The sequence below is a fragment of the Myotis nattereri genome (genome assembly GCF_964212035.1).
Source record: "Myotis nattereri genome assembly, chromosome: 9".
Classification (NCBI taxonomy): domain Eukaryota; kingdom Metazoa; phylum Chordata; class Mammalia; order Chiroptera; family Vespertilionidae; genus Myotis; species Myotis nattereri.
In genome coordinates this window covers 46,590,060-46,607,905 of record NC_138084.1, presented here as the reverse complement: position 1 = coordinate 46,607,905, position 17,846 = coordinate 46,590,060, and the positions used below count along the sequence as shown (strand labels likewise).

Here is a 17,846-nt window from a genome sequence, read left to right as displayed (position 1 = left end):
AGTATAATTTTGGAACTGGCAGTTCGCAGTGGGAAAGTATACTTGAGGACTGAGCCGGTAGAAGCTCTCTGTGGCGGTGCTGAGGGACCTGAGTTGGGGCTGGTAGGGAAAAGCAAGAGCAACGCTGAAAAGTGCAACTGGAAGAAATGGATAAAAAGCACAGCACCCAGAGAGTTAGTCTAGACAAGATTGTCTTCGCTTACTTGATTTATTTTGTTCAAAAAAAGAAGTAGGGAGCAGTTGGTGTGCCAGAGGAAGGTCAGGATGAATTACACAAAAAGATGAAGTTCGAATTTGACCTGGAAAGATGAGTAGGAGACATCATTGACCAGAAGCATTGGGGAGTCAGGAGGGGGTAAGAGTCTATTTGGCAAATTCAGGAGAACAGAGATTTCTGAGGTATAGTTGGAATGTAAGTTGGGTCCAGGTGTGGTGGCTTAGTGTGTAAGGTAGGTCGATGTCAGATTGGGAAGAACCTTAAAATTTCATCTGTATTAAGTTCCTTAATGGCAAGGCATATATCCCTATGTAAACTTTTGATTAATTAAAAAATTTATTGAATCTACTATAAGTCAGATACTCTACTAGGTACTTTTGGATCCTAAAGGTGACAAAATAGAGCACAACCTTTGGGGAACACTTGCTTCTGGTGAAAACAATTATAATCTAGTAAAAATAAATGTAATAACCTAGAAATATACCATTGCCCTGGGTCTGGAGGAGACATCTAACTGCTTAAAGGTGACAACAGTTCCAAAGGGCACATGGAGAAAGGATTAGGGGTGGGGGAGAGGGAGGATGAGGGAGGGATGAATGCAGGGGATCATTTAGTTTTGCATTTATTAGAAAATGTTAAAAAGACTCCTATAGATTTTGTTTATACCATTTAAGCAATTGATATGTAAGGCAGTGGTATTCAAATCTGGCTGGTATTAAGATCACTAGTTTTTTAAATTACAGAATTTGGCCTTAGCCCAGCCATACAAAATCAAAATTTATGAGAGTTAAACCATGCCTCTCTATTTTCTAAAAAGCTCTGGGTAATTATTATGCTGATTTTTTTATTAGAAACTTTAGTCTTTAAAACACTGTTGTGTTTGACTCCAAGGAGCGTACATTCGAAGTAGTCATGGATAAAGATATACTATCCTCTGTAGCATGGAAGACTAATGAGAAACTTTATTAATTCTGGAAACATATCTATCCATTGACACTTATTTGAAGTAATAACATCTGTCTTTATTAAAACTAATGCTACCATGTAATAGGAGATTTTACCTCTTTTCTCCCTTTTTTTATTCTTTATATTTTCCAGAAGCATTGGAGATTGCCAATAAATCCAGCATCATATAGGATAGGATGGTTACTTCATTGACCATTGTATATTTAGAATAAGGTCAAATTTTAGAGGAAGGTGATAGTGCAGAGGTGATATAGGCCAGGTGTCTGCAAACTTTTCCTGTAAAGAACTAGATTGTAAATATTTTAGGTGTGTGGGCATACAGTCTCTGTTGCAACCACTCAGTCCTGCCATTGGAATGTGAAAGAAGCCATAGACCTTTGTAAATGAATGGGTGTTGCTATGTTTCAATAAAACTATTTACAAAGCCTGCAGCTCTACAGACCCTTGATAGAGTGATATAGTCCATTCCAGAGAGGGAATGTTACAAAATTAGAGATAGGCAGAAAATTCACTGTGTGGAATGCTACTAGCAGTTTTATTTAATCTTCATGTGAATGAATAAATGGCACACAATGATTAAAGAATTTTTCTAAAGCTAATAAGTGGCACTGGGATTCATACTTAGTTCAGCTGGGCTAAATTTCTATCTTTTAAACTACATCATCATGGTTTTCTGTGTTCTCCAATGCCTCAGATAGGGGAATGCAGAGAAAAAGCAAGAACCTTGTGAATTTTCAGCAGTGCTTGGCACAGAGTAGGCATTGTATCTTTGAGTACTGTTGACTGAATATGATAGTGGTAGTCGTGGTATGCAGAGAAGGGCTTGAACAGGGCCCTGGAGGAAGGATTGTATAATTTGGATTCTTTCAAACTTTTCAACACACATTTCTTTTTGTTCAGAAATAATAAAAATGCTATGTTCTTTTTTTCTGATTGCAGTAGCTGCTGGTGGTGGTGACAATGTCAAATAACGGCCTGGACATTCAAGATAAACCCCCAGCCCCTCCAATGAGAAACACCAGCACTATGATTGGAGCTGGTAGCAAAGACGCCGGAACCCTAAACCACGGCTCCAAACCTCTGCCTCCAAATCCAGAGGAGAAGAAAAAGAAGGACCGGTTTTACAGATCCATCCTACCTGGAGATAAAAGTACAGTATTTCACTTCTTTCTCATAATTTATATACTTAATTTTTTTTTTTTTTGGTAACCTGGATAAGAGATTCATTCTTTCCTTGACTTCATTTTCCTTTAATACCTCCTTCCACCCTATTAAATATTTCTCTTGTCTTTTTTGCCTAAAGTGGCTGGAGTCAAATGGAAAATAGACCTATTAAACTCTTACTAGTATTAATTATTCTGAGCAAAATTCTAAGAAAATAATTACGCTCTTGCCAGACTTTGGACAATCTGTACATGTTTATTTACTTAAACTGTTTATGAACTCTCAGAATGTAAGAAATATTGACATGTGTTCATTTGGGAGTGCTTTGTTTCCAGACTAGTTTTATTTGGAATGTCTTTTCTCCAGATTCTTGATTGCCTCTTTTTTATTCATATATCTTGAGCTCACACCTAGATTTGGGGATTAAATATCAGTAAGAAGGGCAAGTAGTAGCTGAGGAAAGGAAGCTTGGAAAAGGAAGCAGGACTCAGCATGAGTTCACTCTGAAAAAGTCATACCAGCTGGGCTCATTTCCTTTCTGTTGACAAAACTTCTAGAAGAATAACCAGGATTTTAACAGTGTATTTGATAAAGTCACTGAAATCCTATGGACAATAGTGAAATAGAGGTTTGGGTGTCCACATGGGTAGATGACTTTTGTTTGACACCCTCAGCCCCAAATATTTATTTAAGGGTCTGTTGCTATGAAGTAAAATTTTCAGTCATGCCTACAGGGCTTTGTTCTTGTTGCATGCTGAAGAAATTTGCTTTCTGTCTGTAATTAGTTATCATGAGCTTCCGATTTAGGTGGACCTGGTTCAAATCCTGGATTAATCACTTACAGCTCTCTACCCTTAGGTAGGTCAGTTAACTCCTTTGACTTTTAGTTTTCTATCTCTAGGAAAGAATGGTATTGTCCTCTCTCTATAATTGGGATAATATCTCACAGGGTTGTTGTGTGAAGATTCCATTCAAAGTTTCTAATACAGGACCTTCTGCACAGAAGGCACTCCAATATTAGTTCCCCTTCTCTTTACTGGTTTGTTGAAGGTGGGATGCGTGGCTAGTAGATTATATGACAAAATCAGAATTGGGATTCTGAAACAGCCAAATATAACAACCACATTGATGAATTGCAGAAAATGTTTTGTGTTGCAGAAAAATATAACTGCATAACTACAGATCGGGGGAGATGGTATATGATTGCATCATTTACCAAATAGGGAAAAACAGGAAGAGAAACAAGTCAAGAGGGCTGGCTATTGGAGAGCAGGGAAGATGACTTTAAACACCTTGCATTTGAGGTGAAAGGATAATTTTAGACACTTTGCATTTGAAATGTCTTGACATAGAGATGTCTAATAAGCAGTGGTCTTACAAATAGAAAGTGCTTGGTGAATAACTGAAATGAGAACTAATGAGGCTTTTTATTGAGTACATTGGGCTTTCATCTTTATGTGTTTACCCTTTCTGCTTCTACCTTCACTGTGAGCTCTTTTCAGGTCTAGATAGAAGAAAGGTAGGTAAGTTGCGTAACTTGCATTTTCTGGCTAATTCATTATATAGTAGCTACCAACTTCCTAGGCACAGGGGCTATGATGTACGTGGTGTTACCCTGCTCCGGCACCTCCTCCCACATATAGAGCCACTTTGTTTGTCCCTCTATTTAGATGTGTGCTTATTTTTAATATTGTGCTTTTATCAACCATAATTGTTATAAGATCTCTATAAATAGGAAGGCCTTTAACCCAACTTTCCACATGTAGTGAAGAGGGCAAGTAATTGCTGAGGAAAGGAAGAGGACTTTTAAAATTAAAAGTGTGGGCCCTAGCTGGTTTGGCTCAGTGGATAGAGCATCAGCCTGCAGACTGAAGGGTCCCGGGTTCGATTCCAGTCAAAGGCACATGCCCAGGTTGTGGGCTTGATCCCCAGTAAGGGTGTGCAGGAGGCAGCTAATCAATGATTCTCTCTCATCATTGATGTTTCTATCTCTCTCTCTCCCTCTCCCTTCCTCTCTGAAATCAATAAAAATATATATAAAAAATAAAATTAAAAGTTTGGAATTTTTCTTGCTGACAAACTAGGAAGATAATAAAATTTCTGCTCACTAGGCATCATCAATTAAAACCTTGTGCTTCAAATGATACCATCAAGAAAGTAAAAAGATAACCCACAGACTGGGAGAAAAATTTTCCAAATTATATATCTGATAAGGGATTTGTATAAGAAATATATCAGGAGCTATTACAACTGAACAGTAAAAAGACAACTTGATTATAAAATGGGCAAAGTATCTGAATAGACATTTCTCAAAGAAGATATACAGTAAGCCCATGAAAAGATGCTCATAATCATTAACCACTTGGGAAATGCCAATCAGAACCACAATGAGAGACTACTTCACACCCACTAGGATGACAATAATAAAGAGAGATAATAACAAGTGTTGGCAAGGACCTGGAGAAATTGAAACCCTCATACACTGCTGGTCGGAATGTAAAATAGTATGGTCAACAGTGGAAAAGTATGTCAGTTTCTCAAAATGTTAAACATACTAGTAGAGTTAGTTACCACATAACACAGAAATGAAAACATGCCCACACAAAAACTAGTACATGAATGTTTGCACTAGCATTATTCATAATAGCCAAAACTGATGAATGAATGGATAAATAAAAAGTAGTGTATCCATACAAAGAAATATTATTTGGTAACAAAGAGAAATGAAGTTCTGACCCATGCTACAACATGGATGAACCTTGAGAACAATGTTAGTGAAAGAAAGCAGCCACAAAAGACTACATATTATATAATTCTTTTTATATGAAATGTTCAGAATGGGCAAATCCATAGACAAAAAGTAGACGAATTGTTGTCAAGGGCTGTCGGGGAGGCAGATAGAATTGGGGAATTTTGGCTAAGTGGGTTTTCTTTTGGGGGTGATGAAAATGTTCTGAAACTGATTGTGGGGATGTTCACCAGGCTCTGTGAATATACAAAAAGCCACTGAATTGTACACTATATAGGTGAATTATATGTTATATGAATTATATCGCAATAAAACTCTTAAAAAAAATATTTCTGCTTATAGCAGCAGATGGAAGCATAACCTTCAGACATCATTTGGAACTAAAAGGATGATCTTAGGTACTGAATAGGGAAGTGGGGGTCTGGATATCTAGGTTATAGTCTTGGTTCTCCCATAAATTGGCTGCCTGACTTGGGTTAATTATTTCTCTGTAGAACGCAATGTCTTAAATTAAAACATTAGAATCAATCCAGTGGATAAATATAGTCTCTCATACCTTTGAAATCCTATCCTCCTATATAGTAAAAGCCTAATATGCTAAGTGTCTGGTCATCCAGTCGGCCATTCAGCCAATCAAAGCGTAATATGCTGATATGCTTAGGCTGCTCAACCGCTCACTATGACGTGCACTGACCACCAGGGGGCAGATGATCCGACTGGTAAGTTAGCTTACTGCTGGGGTCTGGCCGATGGGGACTGAGTGAGACAGACTGGACATGCCCTGGAGTCCTCCTGCGGTCCCTCCCTGGCTGGCCAACCTCCTGTGTCCCTCCCCGGCCTTGATCATGCACTAGTGGGGTCCCTTGGCCTGGCATGCACCTTCTCACAATCCTGGACCCCTTGCGGGGATGTCAGAGAGCCGGTTTCGGCCCAATCCCATAGGCCAGGCCAAGGGACCCCACTGGTGCACTAATTCGTGCAATGGGCCTCTAGTAATTAGATAAATGAGATGTTATAAAGGTGAAGTTGGATCAGGTTGTCCATTGTGAAAACAATCCAGGCCAGTGGTCGGCAAACTGCGGCTCGTGAGCCACATGCGGCTCTTTGGCCCCTTGAGTGCGGCTCTTCCACAAAATACATACAGTGCGATCGAAACTTCGTGGCCCATGCACAGAAGTCGGTATTTTGTGGAAGAGCCACACTCAAGGGGCCAAAGAGCCGCATGTGGCTCACGAGCCGCAGTTTGCCGACCACTGATCTAGGCCAAAGAGCTATAGCCCCAGTGGTACTTCTGGAAATCCTTACTGAGTAACCTTAGGCCAAATCTGGTCTGAAAACAAATCTCTTACCTCAAGGTTAAAGCTGCAGCTCTATAAATTCAAAGTATAGAGTTATAAGAACTTGTTATGAAATGATCTAGTAACTTCTCTTTCATTCTCTAGTTACAGATTTTCTATACATGCCCTGAGCTCATAGGTTTAAGGTCCTAGATGGCTATGATTCATGTGTACATCAACATGACATTTTTCGAAAAGTGGTTTTACCTTTGTTGGGAGCATTTATTCAGCTTGATGTTGTGCTCAGTTGATATTGCCATTCAGTCAATCGGCGTTGTTGACTTGCTGCTTTGTGCTTAACCTAGTCCTAGCCGGATTCACATTGCCGCAGTCTTTAAAGCGGTGTGCCCTTTGTAAAATATTTGAAAATTTATACCAGCTGCATAGAGAAATGGTCTAGAACTGGACTTAGATCACCTAGATGGAGTCCTCCTGTGGTTGGCAGTTAGACAGACAATGAGCAGACCAAAGACGCTGGGGCAGACACAGAAGGTCACTCTGGTCCAAAGCCCTGGGTGCCTAGCAAGGAGCAAAACGGGGAAAACGAGGACCTCCCCCGCTGGGGAACCTTTCCTCCTCTAGCATATTGCTGGTCAGGTGGCTTAGACCCCCTAACCTTTCACATCGATGGTCATGTGGTTGGGGCCCTCGCTGACCTTGCCTCCCCTGGCATGTTGCTAGTAATGCCCGTTAGACCCCCTTAGACAGGGAATGAACAAGGGGGTCAGAGAATAGCCCAGGACAATGAATTTTTGACCCACATCAAATATGTCTAGGCCCCAGCTGTGTTTCAGTGCTTGGCCCAGAAAAGCAACAAAACCAGACAAGCTATTCTATGGCTGATATCAGGACCAGCTGCATTGACTAATGACCCCCTCCCTGGAGCTGACCAATCAGTGGACACACCTGGAAAGCTAATGAAATTCTATTGAGATATTGAGACCCCCCTTCTGGGGCTCTCCCTAAAATCTCCATCCTTAACAGCCTTTCGGAGGAGGGCCAGTGAGCTCTCCCTGGAGTTGGCCCACACCTTTCCCCTTCCCCTTTTCTTCCCTCCCTGGCGGGTTAGCTTTACCTCTTTCCTAAGCTCCAAGGACCCTTCCTTTGCCTCTGTAACTTGTTTCCTAAGCCCATTTCTCCCACGGCTCACTTCTTTTACCTCCGTGACATTCTAAATAAACTTTTTCTTACAGTTTCAGTCGTGGTTCTGATTTCTTTCTTAGCCAGAACTCAAATACCGAGGTTGCTGATCTGAGGTCCGGTCTGGCTCCACTGGTCTGACACCTGGTGTCATTCTTGCCGCCGGCACTACCTCTGATATTTACTGTGACCCACCCCCTTACCTGTTTATTTTAATCCCAGTATTCTTATCTGTAACATGGTAATAATTATAATTTCCATCCACCCTATACCATTAGTAGGCTTTTGTCATTTGATGTAGTGGGCGTAAAAGCATTTTCTAAACTATAAAACACGTACAAATATGAAGTGTTTGTGTGTATGTTTTACTAAAAACCTTATTTCTTATTTTATCTGATACCCACAGCAACTCATTTTCTGTTGGGGAGGCTGAGGAAAGTAAATTGTTCAAGGTCTCACAGCTGGGAAGTGGCAGGGATGAGTGCGGAACTAAGTCTTCCTAAGTATGTGTTACATCCTAGCATAACATCTCTGTCAGTTGTTCTCAACCCAGATGACACATCTGAGTCACTCATGATGCTTTTAAAAAATACAGATGCCTGGGTTTCAGCCAGACTTTGGACCCAGAATTTCCAGAGGGGTACTTTCGGGTCTCTAAGAAGACTTGGGGGATAAGAAAGGAGAGCTCTCTGTGGGCTGTGGTGGTGACTGGGATGGGAGTTGGCAGTGAGGATATGTCTGTGGGCATTACCTAATGCTGACCTCCAGCATGGCTTCAGTGTGTGCCTGGGGGAATGCGTAAATGATGGGAAGAAGCTGTCACTCGGGGCCTGTAATAGGTGGTGCTGAGCTGCAGAATTCCATGTGGGAAAGCCAGGTTCCTGTGGTCAGGGCCTGGAGCCTATGGTTTATTCTAAGAAGCCCTGCAGCTTTTCGTTTGGAATCTTTTTCTGGCTACATTTTCACAACCAAAGTGGAATTATCTGAGCTTGGGAAGCATTTAGCAAAGTTAATTTTAAAACTGGACTACGTCAGTGTTTATCTCTCCAAGTTTGGAGTGTTTTACTGCCTTGAGTTCAGATTAGCTCAGCTGAACCAATGAGAGGTGCTTCTTAAAAATAAATCTTTAAAAAATATAAATAAGGCCAGTGCCTTGTGCTGAAAATGGATGGCTGTACAACAACATGAGACTTGAAATTGTCAGCCTCATGTGTCAGAAAGCTGAGTGGATGAGGCCACAGGTAGGGCTAAAATTAGGATGTGTGGTTGTATGCTTGTTTCTCCACTTTATGTCCTCAAGCCAGTGATCTCTGGTTACAGGAAATCAGGATGATTCTGCTTTCTATTCAGCCAGTTTCCTGTTAATGAGTGAGATAGGAAATATGACTCTAACACTCTTCCCTTCTCTTACGCATCTTAAAACAACCAATACTATTTGTTATCTCAGTTTTTGAGGGTCAGGAATCCAGCTGGGAAGTTCTGATCCAGGTATCTCATGAGGTTACCATAGATATGTCTCGGATACTTTCTTATGTTAAAGATAACTCAACTTACAAAGGTAACTTTAGTGATCCTCAAAATAACAATAACAATAACAATACTAAAAAAGTAGTTTATAACAGTCACAACAATAGCATAGGTACTATTTTCATTTGGGCCATGATTTTTGTCCTCAAGAAGTTTACATCTTAGGTTAGGAGGTAAGTCTTAAAAAACCCCAAAGAATCATTCCAGATAGGAAATAACTAAATGCTGACTCAGTGTCTTGGGAATTCACAGAGAGAGGAAAGGTCAGGAAATCCACTGGGAAGAAGTGGGACTTGAACCAGTCTTTAAAAGATGGCTGAATGTTTAAAGGGAGAATGAGAGGAAGAGGTACTATATATGAAGATACTATGGGAGGTACTGCATATGAAGCAGAGCCACCTTCAGCATTACCCTGTGTGTTTTTGTGTTAAAGGACTTCATTTCCCTGGGGCTCTGTTCTTGTAGACTGCTCATCCGCTGAGCCATTCTCTGTTTGTAACTTCTTTACCAAAATTCATTTTGCATTTGCCATTCCAAGCCTATGATGATATACTAACATAATATAAATAATATGTAAAAATATAGTGATATATAAATATAAATAAAATATAAAAATAACAGTTATTCTTAAGATACTTTTAAGTAACTAGATCAAAAGAAATTTAGGGGAAACCAAGATGGCGGCATAGGTTAACGCCGGAGATTGCTGCCTCGAACAACCACTTCAGAGATATAACTAAAGGACAGAACGGACATCATCCAGAACCACAGGAAGGCTGGCTGAGTGGAAATTCTACAACTAGGAGGAAAGAGAATATCATACCCAGACTCAGAGGAGGCGCAGTGCTGAAGTGAAATACTCAGGTGCGGAGTGCGCGCGCGGAGCGGGCTGGCGGCGGAGGGCGCGGTTGTTGTTTTCAATCGGGAGGGAGTTTCAGACTCTGAGCTCCAGATCCGGGCGAGTCTCTGGGGACCCAGACTCAAACGGGAGAAGCGGGACTGTCTGGCTTCGGTCGGAACTCGAAGGCAGCTTTCTCTCCGAGGTTTGCAGCGGTTGCTGGGACTCTGAGAGGCAGAGCCCCTAGGGACGGAACTGAGAGCCGCCATAACTGCTTGCTCCAGCCCGCCCTGTAGATCCCCGGGACCCGCCCCGCCCAATCCCTGCGCAGAGCCATTTGCCAGATAGCCTCAGGCAAAGGCTAGATTAGCACCGCCCTAGAGATCCAGCACAGAAGCTCTCCCACTGCAGTCACAGCTGACTCTCATAGCCAGTTAGCCTGGAGGTCAAATCACCCCTGGTATTACCGACAACAATCAAGGCTTAACTACAAGACTGCGCACAAAGACCACTAGGGGGTGCACCAAGAAAAGATATAAAAATGCGGAGACAAAGAAACAGGATGCAAATGTCAGAAATGGAAGATATAGAGCTCAAAACCACACTTTTAAGGTCTCTCAAGAACTGTCTAGAAGCTGCCGATAAACTTAGTAAGGCCCTCGAAAAGACTGGTGAGACCGCTGATAAATGTAGTGAGATCCTCAAGAAATCTAATGAGACCCTCGATGTTGTGATAAAGAACCAACTAGAAATTAAGTATACACTGACTGAAATAAAGAATATTATACAGACACCCAACAGCAGACCAGAGGAGCGCAAGAATCAAGTCAAAGATTCGAAACGCGAAGAAGCAAAAAACACCCAACTGGAAAAGCAAAATGAAAAAAGAATCCGAAAATACGAAGATAGTGTAAGGAGCCTCTGGGACAGCTTCAAGCGTACCAACATCAGAATTATAGGGGTGCCAGAAGATGAGAGAGCAAGACATTGAAAACCTATTTGAAGAAATAATGACAGAAAACTTCCCCCACCTGGTGAAAGAAATAGACTTACAGGTCCAGGAAGGACAGAAAACCCCAAACAAAAGGAATCCAAAGAGGACCACACCAAGACACATCATAATTAAAATGCCAAGAGCAAAAGACAAAGAGAGAATCTTAAAAGCAGCAAGAGAAAGAAACCCAGTTACCTACAAGGGAATACCCATACGACTGTCAGCTGATTTCTCAACAGAAACTTTGCAGGCCAGAAGGGAATGGCAAGAAATATTCAAAGTGATGAATACCAAGAACCTACAACCAAGATTACTTTATCCAGCAAAGCTATCATTCAGAATTGAAGGTCAGATAAAGAGCTTCACAGATAAGGAAAAGCTAAAGGAGTTCATCACCACCAAACCAGTATTATATGAAATGCTGAAAGGTATCCTTTAAGAAGAAGAAAAAGGTAAAGATACAAATTATGAACAACAAATATGCATCTATCAACAAGTGAATCTAAGAATCAAGTGAATAAATAATCTGGTGATCATAATAGAATCAGGGACATAGAAAGGGAATGGACTGACTATTCTTGGGGGGGGAAAGGGGTGTGGGAGATGCGGAAAGAGACTGGACAAAAATCGTGCACCTATGGAAGAGGACAGTGGGTGGGGAGTGAGGGCGGAGGGTGGGGCGGGAACTGGGAGGAGGGGAGTTATGGGGGGGAAAAAAAGAGGAACAAATGTAATAATCTGAACAATAAAGATTTAATTTAAAAAAAAAAGAAATTTAGGCACGGAAAGCAATCCCAAAGCCCTGCAACGTGTCCCATGCATTCCTGTAAGCAAGACAGATGGATTTATGTCATAAATGACAACTTAATTTCAGCCTTGATAAGTCCTTAGCCTTCCCTCTCAAAGCAGCTGCTTCTGGAAGATACATTATCAAGTGGGTAAATAGCTAAAACCTGTGGTCTTTTCAGATTGATTTCTTTTACCTAGTGATGTGCATTTATGGTTCCTCTTTATATGGCTTGATAGATCATTTCTTTTTTATTTTTAAAAATACATTTTTTTATTGACTTCAGAGAGGAAGGGAGAGGGAGAGAAAAAAACATCAATGATGAGAGAGCACCACTGATCAGCTGCCTCTTGCATGCCCCACACTGGGGATCGAGCCCACAACCCGGGCATGTGTCCTGACCAGTGATGGCACCATGACCTCCTGGTTCATAGGTCGACACTCAACCACTGAGCCACGCCAGCCAGATGATCATTTATTTTTAGTGCTGAACAGTATTCCACTTTCTGGAGGTGCCACAGCTTACTTATCCATTCACCCACCGAAGGACATCTTGGTTGGTTCCAAGTTTGGGTAATTATAAATAAAGCTGATATAGACATCTATGTGCAAGTTTTTGTGTGAACATAAGTTTTCAGCTCATGTGGCTAAATACCAACGAGTGTGATTGCTTGATTGTATGGAAAGAATATGTTTAATTTTGTAAGAAACTGCAACCTGTCTTCCAAAATGACTACTATTTTGCATTCCCACCAGCAACGAATGAAAGTTTTTGATGCTCCACACCCTTGTCAGCATATGGTGTCACTTTTTGATTTTGGCCATTCTAACAGGAGTGGAGTGGTACTTCATTATTGTTTTAGTTTGCAGTTCCCTAATGATATATGATGTTGAGCATCTTTTCCATTTGTATGTCTTCTTTGGCAATGTGTGTACCCATGTCTTTTGCTCATTTTCGTAATCGAGTTGTTTTCTTATTGTTGAGTTTTAAGAATTCTTTGTGTATTTTGGATAATGGTTCTTTATTAAATAAATCTTTTGCAAATATTTTCTCCCTGTCTGTGGTTTGTTTTCTCATCCCCTTGATTCTTAAACTTTTATTTTTAAATGTTTATTTTTTAAATTAAATCTTTATTGTTGAAAGTATTACATATGTCCCCTTTTTACTCCCATGGACCCCTCCTAGCCCGCCCCCAACCCCTACCTCAGGCCTTCATCATCCTACTGTCTGTGTCCATGGGTTATGCATATATGCACACAAATTGATCTTTGGTTGATCTCTTCCCACTAACCCACTCACCCCCACCTTCCCTCTGAGATTCCACAGTCTCTTCCAGGCTGCTGTGTCTCTAGATCTATTTTGTTCATCAGTTTTAAATACGTTTTTATTAATTTCAGACAGAGGAAGGGAGGAGAGAGGGATAGAAACATCAATGATGAGAGAGAATCATTGATCGACTGCTTCCTGCATGCCCTCTACTGGGGATCAAGCCACACAACCTGGGCATGTGCCCTGACAGGGAATCAAACCATGATCTCCTGGTTTATGGGTCAATGCTCAACCATGGAGCCACACCGGCTGGGCTTATTTTATCTGTTTTAATTTTTATTGATTTTATTGGGATGATATTGGTTAATGAAATTATATAGGTTTCAAGTATACAATTCTATACCACATCATCTGTCTATTATATTGTGTGTTCACTTTCCCTCTAGTAGTAACCATACTGTTTGTTATCTGTGTCTGTAATGTGTTTCCCCCTCCCTCCAGCTTAATCCCTTCACCTTCTTGCCCCAACCCTCCAAGTCCCCTCCCTTCTGACAGCTGTCAGTCTGTTCTCTGTATCTATGAGTCTGTTTCTATTTTATTTGTTTGTTTTATTCATTAGATTCCACATATAAGAGAAATCATATGATATTTGTCTTTCTTGATTGGCTTATTTCACTTAGTATAATACTTGCCAGGTCCATTCATACTGTCACAAAAGGTAAGATTTCCTTCTCTTTTATAGCCGAGTAGTATTCCATTGTGTAAATGTACCACAGATTTTTTTATATATATATTTTATTGATTTTTTACAGAGAGGAAGGGAGAGAGACAGAGAGTTAGAAACATCGATGAGAGAGAAACATCGATCAGCTGCCTCCTGCGCATCTCCAACTGGGGATATGCCCGCAACCCAGGTACATGCCCTTGACCGGAATCGAACCTGGGACCCTTCAGTCCGCAGGTTCTTCTATCCACTGAGCCAAACCGGTTTCGGCGCACAGATTTTTTTATTCACTCATCTACTGATGGGCACTTGGGCTGCTTCCAAATCTTAGCTATTGAAAATAATGCTGCAATGAATATAGGGGTGTATATATTCTTTTGAATTAGTGTTTCAGGTTTCTTTGGATATATTCCCAGAAGTGGGATTGCTGGGTTATAAGGCAGTTCCATTTTTTAATTTTTTGAGGAACCTCCATTCTGTTTGCCATAATGGCTGCACCAATCTGCAGACCCACCAACAGTGCTTGAGGGGTCCCTTTTCTTCACTTCCTCACCAATGCTTGTTGTTTGCTGATTTATTGATGATAGACATTCTGACAGGTGTGAGGTGATATCTCATTGTGGTTTTAATTTGCATCTCTCTGATGGTTAGTGTTGTTAAGCATCTTTTCATATGTCTCCTGGCCATCTGTATGTCCTCTTTGGTGAAATGTCCATTCAAGTCCTTTGCCCAATTTTTAATTGGATTGTTGTTGTTTTTTGTGTGTTGTTGTGTAAGTTCTTTATAAATTTTGTGTATTAACTCCTTATTAGATATGTCATTGGTGAACATGTTCTGGTATTTAATGGGTTGTCTTTTCATTTTGCTGATGGTTTCCTTTGCTGTGCAAAAGCTTTTTTGTTTGATGTATTTCCCTTTATTTTTCTTTGTTTCTCTTGCCCAAGGAGATATATCAGAAAAAATATTGCTAAGAAAATGTCTGAGATTTTGCCACCTGTGTTTTCTTCTAGGATTTTCATGGTTTTGTGACTTACATTTAAGTCTTTTAAAATATATATATATATTTCTTTATTGATTTCAGAGAGGAAGGGAGAGGCAGAGAGAGAATCATTGATCGGCTGCTTCCTGCACACCCCTACTGGGGATTAAGCCCGCAACCCAAGCATGAGCCCTTGGCCGGAATTGAACCCGGGACTCTTCAGTCCGCAGGCTGACGCTCTATCCACTGAGCCAAGCCGGCCAGGGCTTACATTTAAGTCTTTAATCCATTTTGAGTTTATGTGTGTGTGGTGTGAAAAGGTGGTCTAGTTTAGTTTTTTTCATCTATCTGTTCAATTTTCCCATTATCATTTATTGAATAGACTGTCTTTACCCCACTGTATGTTCTTGCCTCCTTTGTCAAATATTAATTGACTCTAAAGGCATGGGTTTATTTCTGTGCTTACTATTCTGTTCCATTGGTCTATAAGTCTGTTTTTGTGCCAGTACCATGCTGTTTTTATTACTATGGCCTTATAGTATAATTTGATATCGGGTAGCGTGATTCCTTCAACATTGTTCTTCTTTCTCAAGATTGCCGTGACTGTTTGGGGTCTTTTGTGGTTCCATATAAATTTTTGGAATATTTGTTCTAGTTCTGTGAAATACCCCATTGGTATCTTGCTAGGAATTGCATGGTATTATAGATTGCTTGGGGTAGTATAGACATTTTAATGTTGATAATTCTTCCTATCCATGAACATTGTATATGCTTGCACTTACATGTATCTTCTTCAGTTTTTTTCTTCAGTGTTTTATAATTCTCTGAGTGCATGTCTTTTACATCCTTGGTTACATTTATTCCAAGGTATTTTTTTTGGGGGGGGGTGCGGGCGGGGGATGCAATTGTAAATGGGATTGTTTTCTTAGCTTCCCTTTCTGATAGTTCATTATTGGTGTATAGAGGTGAAATGGATTTCCGGATATTTATTTTTCAGCCTACTTTACTGAATTTATTTATCAGTTCTACTAGTTTTTTGGTGGGATCTTTAGGGTTTCTTATATACAGTATGATGTTATCTGCAAATAATGACAGTTTTACTTCTTCTTTTTAAATTTGGATGCCTTTTATTTCTTCTTCTTGTCTGATTGCTATGGCTAGAAATTCCAGTACTATGTTGAATAAGAGTGGTGAAAGTGGACATCCCTGTCTTGTTCCTGATGTTAAGGGAAACACTTAGTTTTTGCTCATTGAGTATGATGTTGGCTGTGGGTTGATTCTCAAACTTTTATATACACACGAATCATTAGGGATCTTATTAAAATTTTTATTCTGACTCAATAGTCTATGGTGGAGTTTGAGATATTAAAATTTAGATTCTGATTCAACAGTCTTATGGTGGAGTTTGAGATTCTACATGTTGATGCTGACTGATGCTGCTTTGAATAGCAAGTCTATAGACTACTCTAACTGTTGTTTTCATTGGAGAGAACCAGAATGCAGATGATGGGCAACTCTTAGAATGATTCAGGCCACAGATAACTGTCTGAAATAGGGTGGTGGCAATGAAGAGAGAGAAGAGTGGATAAATTTGACCACTGTGTAGAAGATAAATGCGTTGAGAGAGAGCAGAATCATAAGCAGCAGCAATCCATGAGAGGCAGAGTGACACAATAGAAAGGCTACAGAGCTGGAAGTCTAAAAGCCTTAGTTCTGGCCCCACATTTGCTTCTGAATTGCTCTGTGGCGTTGGGCAGATTACTTAATTTCTTGGAACGTTTGTTTCTTCTTCTCTCAAATGGGCACCATAATCACTGCCCTGCTTGTCACACTGTTGTTTTGAGACTCTAGAGAACTAATATATGTGAAAGTGCCTTGTAATCACTAGAGCATGATACAAATACAAAACTAATTACATCTTCAATGACCTTATTTCCAAATAAGGTCACATTCTGAGGCACTAAGAGTTAGGACTTATCTTTGGGGAGACACGATTCAACCCCTAACAAGGGTACTTCAGCTCTATAACTTTTCTGTGAGGTCAGCGGGACTGTAGTGAACATCTACTCTATGCTAGACCCTACAAGTATTTGGACTTAATGAGCCTTTAAGGTCTTAACCTAGGGAGGCAGCATAGCATCGTGGTGTAGAGATCAGACTCTGAGCCAGACTGCCTGGGCTTGGGTCTTGGGACTGCCCATTGCTAATCATGTGATTTTGGGCAAATAACTTAAGCTTATTTATCTGTAAAATAAGGATGATAGTACCTGAGTGATAGAGTTGCTGTGAGGCTAAAGTTAATTATTACATATAAAAGAATTTGAGCCATTGCCTGGTAAGCACCTGATAAAATATTAATGACTTACATTATTAAATCTACTTCCAAATATAAAATTATGTAATTGAACCATAAAGAAGTCCATAATCAAAGACCTAGTAAGTAGGACGCAGGCTATAGAAGCTCATTGAATATAGGATGTCAGGGCTGGAAGTGTCCTTAGAGACAACCTACTTGAGACTCCTCTCTTTACAGATGGGTGGGAAACCAGGATTCAGAAGAAGGAAGTGACTTTCCCTGGATCAGGTGGCTCATTAGTAGTAGAAACAGGACTATTAACTCTGATGAGTGTTCTTTCTGTGCCTCCCTTACTTTAGTTTGACAAAAAATTAAGTCTTTACTCGTGCATTGAACATCTATTCCAATTTAAGCCCAGCATTGGGCTCTGTAAATACAGATATGAAATAGATAATTCTTGGCCTCTAAAGGAGCCTACAGATAAACAAAGAGCTAAACAAGCCTAAAAATGTAATAATGTTTCTGTTTTTAAAATTTCCATTTCTCTCTTTCTTTTGCAGCAAATAAAAAGAAGGAGAAGGAGCGGCCAGAGATTTCTCTTCCTTCAGATTTTGAGCACACGATTCACGTTGGGTTTGATGCTGTCACAGGGGAGTTCACAGTGAGTCCCAGGCCACAGAGAGGCCTTCAGAGTTCTGGCTGTGCACTGTGAGAGGCAATCCTTTCTAGTCTTCCTGATGCTTCTGTCTGCTTGAGACCCTCGTTGCTATCTTCTTTTATTCACGAGAGGGACACTAGACGAGTCTCCAAAATTGCACCGAAGAATCCTTTGAATCTTCATTTCTTAAATAGAGCTCT

At 40.4% G+C, this 17,846-nt stretch overlaps 1 protein-coding gene across 2 annotated transcripts in view; it reads left to right on the top strand.

The window, feature by feature from the left end:
• PAK1 (p21 (RAC1) activated kinase 1) overlaps nt 1-17,846 on the top strand; it is a 126,227-nt gene that overhangs the window by 66,866 nt on the left and 41,515 nt on the right. For both annotated transcript variants that reach the window (XM_081100077.1, XM_081100076.1), the window contains exons 2-3: nt 2,123-2,333; nt 17,549-17,649. In XM_081100077.1, the coding sequence (XP_080956203.1) occupies nt 2,144-2,333; nt 17,549-17,649 (291 nt within the window). In that variant the 5' untranslated portion in view covers nt 2,123-2,143. The remainder of the gene's footprint in view (nt 1-2,122; nt 2,334-17,548; nt 17,650-17,846) is intronic.